At 37.2% G+C, this 13,363-nt stretch overlaps 1 protein-coding gene across 1 annotated transcript; it reads left to right on the top strand.

Moving 5' to 3' along the window:
- The first annotated feature begins 8,264 nt into the window (after window positions 1–8,264).
- On the top strand, window positions 8,265–9,206 carry Or5p66 (olfactory receptor family 5 subfamily P member 66). The gene is given in 1 exon segment (NM_001000222.1): window positions 8,265–9,206. A coding segment is annotated over 1 exon segment (942 nt).
- Window positions 9,207–13,363: the final 4,157 nt, after the last annotated feature.

Below are 13,363 nucleotides of genomic sequence, written 5' to 3'. Positions count from 1 at the left end.
GAAAACAACTTTCCAAGCAAATGGCCTGAAGAAACAAGCTGGAGTTTCCATTCTAATATCAAATAAAATTGACTTTCAACCAAATGTCATTAAAAAATAAGGAAGGACTCTTCATATTCATCAAAGGAAAAATCCACCAAGATGAACTCTCAATCCTAAACACGTATGCCCCAAATACAAGGGCACCTACATACGTAAAAGAAACCTTACTAAAGCTCAAAGCACACATTGGCACCTAATAGTAGGAGATTTCAACACCCCACTCTCATCACTGGACAGATCATGGAAACAGAAATTAAACAAAGACATAGAGAAACTAACAGAAGTTAAGAACCAAGAGGATTTAACAGATATTTATAAAACATTCTATCAAAAAAGAAAAAAAAAGGATATACCATTTTCTCAGCCCCTTATTGAACCTTCTCCAAAACTGACCATATAATCAGTCACAAAACAGGACTCAACAGATACAGGAAGACAGAAATAATCCCAGGCATCCTATCAGATCACCATGCAATAAGACTGGTCTTCAATAAAAATAATAATGACAGAAAGTCCATATATACATGGAAGTTGAACAATACTCTTCTCAAGGAAAACTTGGTCAAGGAAGAAATAAAGAAAGAAATTAAAGACTTCTTAATATTTAATGAAAATGAAGATACAACTTTCCCAAACTTATGGAACACAAAGAAAGCAGTACTAAGAGGAAAACTCATAGTTCTGAGTGTCTGCAAAAAGAAACAGGAGAGTGCATATGTCAGCAGCTTGACAGAACAACTTAAAGCTCTAGAACAAAAAGAAATAAATAAACCCAAGAGGAGTAGAAGGCAGGAAATAATCAAACATAGAGCTGAAATCAACCAAGTAGAAACGAAAAATACTATATAAAGAATCAACAAAAGCAGGAGCTGGTTCTTTGAGAAAATCAACAAGATATTTAAACCATTAGCCAGAATAACTAGAGGTCACAGAGAGTGTATCCAAATTAAGAAAATCAGAAATGAAAAGGGAGACATAACAACAGAATCTGAAGGAATTAAAAAAAATCATCAGATCCTACTTCAAAAGCCTATATTCAACAAAACTGGAAAATCTGGAGGAAATGGACAATTTTCTAGAAAGATATAAGGTATCATAGTTAAATCAGGAACAAACAAACCATGTAAACAAATCCATAACTCCTAAAGAAATAGAATCAGTTATTAAAAGTCTCCCATACAAAAAGAGCCCAGATCCAGATGGGTTCAGTGTAGAATTCTATCAGACCTTCATAGAAGACCTCATACATATACCGTCCAAACTATTCCACACAATTGAGACAGACAGAGAACTACCAAATTCCTTCTATGAAGCCACAATTACTGTTATACCTAAACCACAGAGAAAGAGAAATTCAGACCAATTTCCCTTATGAATATTGATGCAAAAATAAGCAAACAAATTCTTGCAAACCAAATCCAAGAAAACTTCAAAACAATCATCCATCATGATCAAGTAGGCTTCACCCCCAGGCAGGGGTGGTTAATATATGAAAATCCATCAATGTAATTAACTATGTAAACAAACTCAAAGATAAGAATCACATGGTGGACCAACTTTTCTGCTCCAAGTGACCTGCCTTGTGGACTTAGGACACACAGAGGCAAAATTCCTCTGGGACAGGACACTTCTGGTTTTTAGCTGGAGCCCCAACCTCGCTGATCCCAGCCCAATGCTCACTGCTCCCAAACCCTTTGGGAGAGAGAGCTCACCGCCTGGACAGGTGGGCACTCTTGAGACTGCAGAGCACGAGATACCAACAATACTGCCCACCCCTGCCAAATCCCTGCCCCAAGAGGAAACTGTATACAGCCTCTGAGAACTGGAAAATAGGGACACTCAAGCGGCAGGTCCGCCGCAGTCCAGACACCGCCCCGACCTGAAGGGACCTATCAACAGTTCTCTGCACCCAAATCCCGTGAGAGGGAGAGTTAAACCTTCAGAGGGACAGACACGCCTGGGAAGATAGAAGAGATCTGCCCATGTTTCTGACTCCAGAGGAAAAAACCTAACGCCATGTTGGACCCCGGTGCACAGGGGCTCTGAGAAAAGATAGCACAGTCCCTTCCTGGTTGCGGCCCTCACAGAGACCTCAAAAGCAGCCCCCCACAAGCAACTTGAGCCGCGGGACCACAGGTAAGACAAACTTTTCTGCTCCAAGCTACCTGCCTGGTAGACTCAGGACATAGGACCACAGAACAGCTGAAGACCAGTAGACGGGAAAGACTACACACCCAAAATGACACCCTTCATAATAGTTCCAAATACTATAAAATACCTCGGTGTGACTTTAACCAAGCAAGTGAAAGATCTGTATGATAAGAACTTCAAGCCTCTGAAGAAAGACATTGAAGAAGACTTCAGAAGATGGAAATACCTCCCATGCTCATGGATAGGCAGGATTTATATAGTAAAAATGGCCATTTTAACAAAAGCAATCTACAGATTCAAAGCAATCTCCATCAAAACACCAATCCAATTCTTCAGAGAGTTAGACGGAAGAATTTGCAAATTCATCTGGAATAACAAAAAAACCCAGGATAGCTAAAACTATCCTCAACAATAAAAGGACTTCTGGGGGAATGACTATCCCTGAACTCAAGCAGTATTACAAAGCAATAGTGATAAAAACTGCATGGTGTTGGTACAGAGACAGACAGATAGACCAGTAGAATAGAATTGAAGACCCAAAAATGAACCCACACACCTATGGTCACTTGATTTTTGACAAAGGAGCCAAAACCATCCAATGGAAAAAAGATAGCATTTTCAGCAAATGGTGCTGGTTCAACTGGAGGTCAGCATGTAGAAGAATGCAGATTGATCCATGCTTATCACCCTTTACAAAGCTTTAGTTCAAGTGGATCAAGGACCTCCACATCAAACCAGATACACTCAAACTAATAGAAGAAAAATTGGGGAAGAATCTCGAACACATGGGCACTGGAGAAAATTTCCTGAACAAAACACCAATGGCTTATGCTCTACGATCATGAATCAACAAATGGGATCTCATAAAACTGCAAAGCTTCTGTAAGGCAAAGGACACTGTGGTTAGGACAAAATGACAACCAACAGATTGGGAAAAGATCTTTACCAATCCTACAACAGATAGAAGGCTTATATCCAAAATATACAAAGAACTCAAGAAATTAGACCACAGGGAGACAAATAACCCTATTAAAAAATGAAGTTCAGAGCTAAACAAAGAATTCACAGCTGAGGAATGCTGAATGGCTGAGAAACACCTAAAGAAATGTTCAACATCTTTAGTCATAAGGGAAATGTAAATCAAAACAACCCTGAGATTTCACCTCACACTGGAAAGAATGGCTAAGATCAAAAACTCAGGTGACAGCAAATGCTGGCAAGGATGGGGAGAAAGAGGAAGACTCCTCCATTGTTGGTGGGATTGCAGACTGGTACAACCATTCTGGAAATCAGTCTGGAGGTTCCTCAGAAAATTGGACATTGAACTACCTGAGGACCCAGCTATACCTCTCTTGGGCATATACCCAAAAGATGCCCCAACATATAACAAAGACATGTGCTCCACTATGTTCATAGCAGCCTTATTTATAATAGTCAGAAGCTGAAAAGAACCCAGATGCCCTTCAACAGAGGAATGGATACAGAAAATGTGGTATATCTACAAAATTGAATATTACTCAGCTATCAAAAACAATGACGTTATAAAATTCATAGGCAAATGGATGGAATTTGAAAATATCATCCTGAGTGAGGTAACCCAATCACAGAAAAACACACATGGTATGTACTCATTGATAAGTGGCTATTAGTCCAAATGCTTAAATTACCCAAGATTCACAGAACACATGAAACTCAAGAAGGATGACCAAAACACAAATGCATCACTCCTTTTTTAAAAGGGGAACAATACCCTTGGGAGGGAATACGAAGGCAAAGTTTAGAACAGAGACTGAAGGAACGCCCGTTCAGATCCTGCCCCACATGTGGCCCATACATATACAGCCACCACACTAGATAAGATGGATGAAGCAAAGAAGTGGAGGCTGACAGGAACAGGATGTAGATCTCTCCTGAGAGACACAGCCAGAATACAGCAAATACATAGGTGAATGCCAGCATTAAACCACTGAACTGAGAATGGGACCTCCACTGAAGGAATCTTAGGACTGAAAGAGCTTGAATGGGCTTGAGACCTCAAATGAACAACAATGCCAACCAACCAGAGCTTCCAGGGACTAAGCCACTACCCAAAGACTATACATGGACTGACCCTGGGCTCCACCTCATAGGTAACAATGAATAGCCTAGCAAGAGCACCAGTGGAAGGGGGAGCCTTTGGTCCTGCCAAGACTGTTCAACCCCAGTGAACGTGATTGTTCGAGGGATTGTGGTAATAGGGGGAGGACGGGGAGGGGAACACCCATAGATAAGGGGAAGGGGGGTTAGGGGCATGTTGGCCTGGAAACCAGGAACGGGAATAACAATCGAATTGTAAATAAGAAATACCCAAGTTAATAAAGAAGAAAAAGAAAAGAAAAGAAAAGAAAAGAAAAGAAAAGAAAAGAAAAGAAAAGAAAAGAACATCACTGAGGTGAAATGTTCTGGGACATGTTTTTTGAAAGTACAAATGAGTTATATTCCAGATTTAGCCAAGGTTTTGACTCGTGTTTCAGATAGCCTTGGTAGTGTGCAAGAATCTTCCACATAGTACTATTTTTCATGGTATGAAGATGCCATAGAGAAGAGTGAGAAGTCAGGAGAGGCCAGTGATGAAGGTACAGCCTCAGTTGCAGTTGACAGCCTGAAACTGAAGGGTTCATACAAAGAAGTTGAGGCTTGGCACCATGAATAAAGGCTATGAGAGGCTATTGCTAAAGAGTACCTGCAGTGGAAGACCCCAGCATATTGGAGATGCCAGTACCATGGGATGATTATCAAGAACAAGAGCAATAGTGGAGTAGAGTCAATCAGACCCTGAAGTGCTACAATGGCTGAGTTGGAGACATAACCCAAGTGCTTTTCAGGAGTCTATAATTCATGTGTGGATCCTAGATACTGGAACAGGAACTGTAAAGTTGAGTTCCTTTGAAACTCCAAGATGAAAGATGTGCCAAAGCTGTGGGGTACTTGTCAAGGAAAGTTGCTAATGGAGAGTAGAACCAGTCTAAAAGAAATAATCTGTTTAATTCAACAAAATTGAAAGGAGATAGATATCAGACATGCAGATGCAGAATTTGGAGTTTGCCTAGTTGGTTTTTGGTCTTGATTTGATCCAGTATTTCCTCACTATGATGTTTTAAAATAGTATTATCTATCCTGTGTCACGATATATTGGAAGTATGTGATCTGATCTTTTATTTTGATTTTTTAAGTGATTACATTTAAGAAATTACAAAAATCTCAGAGGAGACTAAACATTCGACTGTTAACATTGTTGAGAAATTTATAGACTTTGGAGGCTTTTTAAGTTGAATACATGTATTTTGCATTATGCTATGACTAGGCATGGCCCCCATAACTCATATGTTTGAGTAATTAATTGTATGGGGAAGAGGGGTGGAATGTGTTGATTTGAATATAATGGGCCCATGGGAAGTGGTATTAATAGAACATATTTCCTTGTTGGAATAAGTGTGGCCTTTTTGGATGAAGCATGTTACTGTGTAGGTGAACTTTGAAGACTTTCAAGTTCATATTCAACCCAATGTGGAATGACAGCCTACTCCTGGCTGTCTGTGGAAGATAGTCTCCTCTTGGCTGCCTTCAGATAAGTATGTAGAACTCTCAGCAGCTTTTGCAGTACTAAGTATGCTTATGTGAAATCATGCTTCCTACAATGATGGAAATAGACTGAAACATTAAGCCAGCTCTAATTAAATGTTTGCCTTTATAATTGTTGCTTTGGTCAAGGTGTCTCTTCACAATAATAACATCCTAAGCAAGATAGTTCCTAAGAAAGGGCATTACATCACTCACTACAATACTCACACAAATGAAGATACTGATGAAAGAAAATGTTGTCTATTTAAAGCTCACTATCAAGTAAAATAAAATATAAAACTAACGTAGAACCAACAGTTACCAGAGATAATTCATTACTGTATACTGCTAATAATTTATCAAATAAAGACGCACCAATTTTCACATAAAAGAAAAATGTCTGATTGCATACTGGAAAATTGTGTTTGTGGGTAATAAATGACTTATTTTCATCTGATATAGCAGTCCCTGGAGATTGGGATTCACATTTGAATCCCAAGACTCTTCAGAGACTTACACTCCATGGCTAACAATGCTTGTGGGAAATATCTAGAAGGCTATAAAACCATCTTATAATTATCTTGACTTTCTTACTTTAAAATGAATCCTTATTTCAAAAGGTAAGTGTACTACTGACTTCCCTCCACCATTTAAGAATTTGTTCTTTATATATATATATATATATATATATATATATATATATATATATATATATATATTTGTATGTTCTTTGAAAATATGTATATAGTATATTCAAAAAATATAGTTGGGAAATCAGTCAGGTGTAATCAAGAAAAAGTTAATTAAATCAACTGTGTGTCATAGTCCATTTCCTGTAAATAAATAGCATTCAAATATTTATTATTAAACCAATACTAAAAAGAGTGGAAACCCATGGTCTCTAATAGCATGGAAGCTTAATGATCAAGGAAAGGCATGATAAATTTACTAGTTTTCACATAGGTTGGTAATTGTAAGTCAAATATCTCCTGAAAGTAAAGACTCTGTTTCCTGTCTATTTTCTCTTGCATCACAGGCTCCAGGCACCATTGAAAAACACAAGATTATAGGACTGGAATTCCCAAGACAAGAGAGTCAGTTTGCTTCTAACAGGGTATACATAAGTAAACATAAGATTGTGGGTTGAATGTTTACTGCTTGTCTCTATAGGCAATCATATTATTTCATTCCACTGTATTTCATCTAAAAAATGCCATATTAGGAAAGGATTTGGTGACTCTGTGAATAGGCACATACTAATTATATAGGAAATAGTAGTCACATTTTCCAAGTGATTAGAATGATAGTACAAAGAATTTGATAAAACATTGATCTAGTTAGTGTTTAAAGTATTTAATAAATTTATCATTGCTTCTTGCATTTATAATTTAATTATGAATTATTTGTTATCTCTTTCTAGTTCTTGCAAGAAATCTTAAAAAATGACCTTAATATAGTCAGGTAACTAGTAATCTGGATGATCCATGTTCCTAAACAATGACCCCGTTTGGTAACCAAAAGCTAAATTGTTGCTTTTTCCAAAGTACAACATACTCTTCAAGAGTATACATCAGTGGACCCATAGCTCCCACTACACATGTAGCAGAGGACTTCCCTATCTGGCTTCAGTGGGAGGAGAGACATTTGGTTCTGTGCAGGCTTGTTACTCCAGCAAAGAGGGATGCTAGAGGGGTGAGATGCAGAATGGGTGGGTGAGGTAGCAAAGGAATCTAGGAGGCAAAGGAAAGGACAGATTGGATGGTGAGTTCATGGAGGGAAGGCCAGGAAGGGGGACAATATTTGAAATGTAAATAAATAAAATAATTAGTGAAAAATAAGACCTGTTCTTCACTTTATTGCCACTCTTAATTTATAGAGTACTAAGAGCAAATTGAATTTGTTCTGCCTTAGGGTGGTTCATATTCTCATTCTAGTGCTTCTTATATAAAGTTTGTTTACTAGATATTTTTCAAATCACACATTTTATAAACTATGCATTTTAATCAACAAGAGTCTAATATTATTATGGAAATGGCAATGAGCACCATATTAAACCCAATACAGTAATTGGGGAAGAATTGTTAAATGTCAGAAATTACTAAAGTCTTCATTATAAATTTTACATTTGTAAAATTTAATTTTTCTTCTACATATGATAACATTATGATTTTCATAAGTCTTATACTAACACACTTAGTTTTAAATCTATAGGTATATATTATATATAAACTATAAATTAAATGTAAATTATTTATAGGAAATTTCTAGGATTTAATTTTGAAATTTTTGATAGATTCCATACAGAAAAATATATGAACACTAAGCATCCAATGTAACACAACAATTATGTGTTTTAAATGACATATCTATAATTACTTCAATCTGTGTTAATAAAAATGCAGACAAATTTAAAAATCCCTTCCTGTACTGTCTCTATCACAGCCTGGATATAGCAACAGCTGCACTGTTTCATGGCTTTTCTGGAAAGGAACCACACTGTTGTGACAGAGTTCATTTTATTGGGATTAACAGATGACCCAGTCCTTAGACTCCTCCTTTTCACCATCATCCTGTGCATTTACCTGGTGACTGTGTCTGGGAACCTCAGTACAATCCTTCTCATCAGAGTCTCTCCCCAGCTCCATCACCCCATGTACTTTTTTCTCAGCCACTTGGCTTCTGTTGACATAGGAATTTCATCTTCTGTCACACCTAATATGCTTGTCAATTTCCTAGTGAAGAGAAATACCATTTCCTACCTTGGATGTGGCATCCAGCTCAGCTCAGCTGCTTTCTTTGGTGCAACTGAATGCTTTCTTCTAGCTGCCATGGCTTATGATCGCTTCATGGCAATCTGTAACCCACTGCTTTATTCAACCAAGATGTCCGCACAAGTCTGTATGCAGTTGATTGTAGGATCCTATGTTTGTGGGTTTCTTAATGCATCCTCCTTTCTAATTTCCTTCTTTTCTCTCCTCTTCTGTGGACAAAGTACAGTCAATGATTTTTTCTGTGATTTTGCTCCTTTAGCTGAACTCTCCTGTTCTGATGTGAGTGTCTCTGTAGTTGTTATCTCATTTTCAGCTGGCTCAGTTACTATGATTACAGCACTTGTCATAGCCATCTCCTATTCCTACATCCTCATCACCATCCTCAAGATGCGCTCCACTGAGGGGCGCCAGAAAGCTTTCTCAACCTGCACCTCCCACCTCACTGCTGTCACTTTATTCTATGGAACAGTTACATTCATCTATGTGATGCCTAAGTCCAGCTATTCAATGGACCAGAACAAAGTAATATCTGTGTTCTACATGGTGGTGGTCCCCATGTTGAACCCACTTATCTACAGCCTTAGGAGCAATGAGATTAAGGGTGCCCTGAAGAGACATTTTGGTAGGAAAACATTCTCTTAGATATGTCTTCAAATGCATTACATTGTCACACACTACACAGTAATAATATAACATAGATATTGTATTAAATGGAAAATGCATTTTGATGGGTGAATACATGTTATGATTCAGACTTAACCAGACTTCGAGTTTGGTAGTAAATGTACAGAGTATGTATTCATACATCATTTAGTAAAGCATATATTCTTACAGTTGTACCTAATAAATTTCATGTGTAGTCAAAATTTTTACACAAAAATATCAAAATTATAATCGTATTTTAAAATAATTCACTGCCATATAAAAATCATTGACCAAATAATTTTAAGTCCTTTTCCATTGTCAATAACAGCCATCCTTAAGCATGTATCATAACTATTGCTGGAATGAAGCACATCTACAGAGAAAATGATGAGGTGCAGTAGGCCATAAAATTACTGGAGATATTTTTATTTCAGTATAGCATCTATTTCAATAGTGCTTACTACAGGGGTTGGGGATTTAGCTCAGTGGTAGAGCGCTTGCCTAGCATGCGCAAGGCCCTGGGTTCGGTCCCCAGCTCTGAAAAAAAGAAAAAAAATAGTGCTTACTACATCATAGGCATTAGATCTATCTTTCAATACTTTATCGCCAACAGTGGATGTTTCTAGGAAGTGTCCCATGTGGTAGCAATGATATACTTCCAAAAAGTATGCTACCACAGGAAACATTTTGATTTTAATTATGGGAGTGGAATCCATAGCTTGGCAGTATCAATGTATTCCTAAGCCATAGTCCTGAAAATGCCTGAGAGTCTTTGTCTTTATATGTTAATGCCTTCCATAACTGAATATCATTCTGTCCAACTTATTTCCTTATACTTAGGGACCTCATCGTTGGATCAGTTCATTTCTTTAGGAATAAAAAGATTATTTTCTTTCTCCTCAGTTTTTGTGGTGCTATTTTACCAGCAAGTTTATAGCTTTGAGACCCATGTTGGTCTACTTCTGTTCATTGCCAGGTGACCTCTTTCACAATAAATAGTGCCAATAAGAAAGTTAATTTACTACATCAATTTAACTGTGATGTTGTTTTCAGATATGTTATCCAATACTAATACAGGCAAACCTTGGATGATAGGAATCCAAGCATACTTGAATAAAGCAGATATTCTCTCAGAGTGAATGGCATTTTCTGATCCATTCACAGAGAGAAGGGTCAGTGTCTGAAAGAAGTGTGTTCCAGTGTGACTTTGAATTATAAGCCGTAGCACCACCTCCTATTGGTATATTAAAGGTGTGCACCTACCCTGTAGAATTAAAACTGAGCAGTTTTGCAATTTTCTGGAGAATTTTTATCTAACTTTCATTCTGTATTTGAATTATATGAGGCAGTCCAATAAAAATTTTCAAGAAATATTGGATGTGTGAATGTGTATGTGTACATATTTATATACACTTGTATGTGTTTCCATATTGCATAGTTTTGTTACTCTGTGGTCACCTAATACAACAGTTCACTAGATTTTTATTTCTATCCCTCAAACTCTAATTCAGTCTATGAGTATCATCCACAGCCATGACTTTAAATAAATTATATTATTTTATAAGATTCTGAACTTTTGGATTTGGTAATTTGTTTTCTTGGGGTTTTTTTTTTGTCTTCTGATTATTTATCTTTTATCACATTTATAGTTGACAAAGATCTTAATTTACTTTCTGGGAATCCTCTGCACTTGACTGATTGTTTAATTTCTGGTACAATATCTTTAGAGTTTGATTAGGTCATACTTGTCAATTGTTGGCATTAATTCACAGGCAAATGGAGTTCTACTTGGAAATTATTTTCATGTACCTACATCTTGGAGTAAACAATGTTTTCTTTAAGCAATTTCAGAGTTCCGGTGTCCACCTTCATGTGTTTTAATCCATTAGGAGTTGATTTTGTTCAGGTGATAGATGTGGGTCAACATTTGTTTACCAGTTCCACAAATTCTGCACCACCTTTGCCCCAGGACTTCTTGCAGACAAGACAGATTGTACATTTAGGGTTTGGTGGCTGGGTTATTGTCCAGATTTCATTTTTTTGTAGCTTACAGGTCATGAGAAAGAGACTACAATATAGGAGTGAAAACTTCAAGCCTGTACCAGCTCAAATTCTATGTTCAGTGAGCTGTGTAAAAGTTCCATTTAGAAATGGAATTCCATTGTCACTTTTCAAAGAACTACCTTCTGTTATAGTATCACCCTTGGTTATTTGGGTATTTTCATGGAACATCCTCAGCCAACAAGTAAACCAAATATAACCCATTTCTACCACCAGAACACTTTATAGCCTCAATTACTAGTTGTCCTCACTAGGGTCATCCTTATAGATTTCAGGAACTTTTTCAGTGCACCATATTTCCATACTTATCCTCCAAAGTTCCCAATTCTAGCTGTCATTCACCTTCTTTTTCATTATTTTTCCTACCACCCGATATCTTCTAGTCTCATCCCCACCCACCATCAGTTTACCTGCAGAATCTATTCTTTTAACCCTGTCTAGAGAGGTCCAAGCTTCTTCCCCATAGACTTCCCCATTATTTACATTCTCTAACTAAATTGCAGCTTAATTATCATTTACTTAACAGCTAATATTCACTTACAAGTGACTATATATTATATTAGTCATTCTGGGTCTGGATTACTTCACTTAGGATTATCTTTTTTCTGGATGCATCCATTTGTCTGCAAGTTTCACAATGTCATTTTTTACTATCTGAGTAATACTCCATTGTGTGAAGTATTACATTGCATAAATCACCATGTCTGGTTATGTACTACTACTGTTAATTTTTTATTACTCTAGATGAAAACACAATTATTTGAAATCTCACTTGAGTCATGTTTATGAATGCCTGTTTATGTGAGTACACTTACATGTGTTTATGCATGTGTGTCCATTTTATATGGGCAAGCCTACTGTAATCCTAAAAAGTTTTCTCTCCTGTCCTTGATCTAATATAACTTATTCTCCATGCACTATAGCCATAAATCTAAAGAAATTAGTTTGTTTCTTAAAACCTCCACGTAGGATGATGTCATACAGGTGAGGCCGGCACAAGATAAAACGAGGCCTGTCATTGGACGAGAAGGAAAGATGGGTGGAAGAAAAGTTTGAGGGAAGAGGAGGAGACTGGAAGAGAAGCTGTGGATAGAACATGGAGGCTGACATTAAGGTTCCACTCTGTGTATTTACTGATTGTTATAAATATTCTAAAGGGATGGATGTGTAAAGGGCTTTGTATGTGTAGGTAGGCAGTTATATCTTACCAATTGGATCAGAGGTTATTGTGTTGTGTGTTCTTTATTGTGGAGAATTGAGTTTGGAAGAGAGTGTGGTGGCAGAGACACTGGGCCACCACGGAGTTGGGATGTGTGTCTCTGAAACACTATCTAGCAGATATCTTGAGGCACTGCAGTGCCGGACCTAGTGGCGGGGTAAAAGGCAGCCCTTTTTATAATTTTACAACAACACCTCCAAAATCTATATTGCTTACTATCACTTATACCTTTTGAAAATGTCATCATGGCGGTTCAGAATAATCATCACCTTAATCATCATCTAGACAGGCTCTATGAGGTAAATTTTTGGGTATGTTTGTGAAGAAGTTTCTACATTGTGGTAGCTGTTATAGGAAAAGCCAATGTAAATATGACAAAGTTTCTATGCCAACATTGACTATAAGAACTTAGTATATTATTAATGTGCAATACATGGATTGCTACATATTAGTGGTTTGTTTTTCCACAATAGTGGATGTTTCATTTAAATGGTTTGAAAGTCTTTCTCTTTCTCTGAACTCTAATTGACACATACTTCTTGGACTTCAGTAAACTTACATAAATAACAAAACTCAATGAATGAAAAGAATAAACCACTTTCTCTGACTGATCTTGAATCTGCTGGTCATGGGCTCTATTACAGGGCATGTAAAATTACTGCAGACTAAGAAGAGGTTGTGGTTATAAACATTTGCCATCAGGTAAGGCATACTCCTTGGGGATGCTAATGGTCAACATTGCAAGTAACTAACACAAGGAGAATCTATTTTTCAACGCATTGGTCTTAGAGACCTACTTCCATTATAAATCTGAAGGACTCTGTCTGTGACTATCATCCTGGATTGGATTCAATTAACATTTTTACAAATAAAT

The sequence above is a fragment of the Rattus norvegicus genome, chromosome 1 (genome assembly GCF_021556685.1).
Source record: "Rattus norvegicus strain SHRSP/BbbUtx chromosome 1, alternate assembly SHRSP_T2T, whole genome shotgun sequence".
Lineage (NCBI taxonomy): Eukaryota > Metazoa > Chordata > Mammalia > Rodentia > Muridae > Rattus > Rattus norvegicus.
This window is presented reverse-complemented; position numbering and strand designations above follow the sequence as displayed.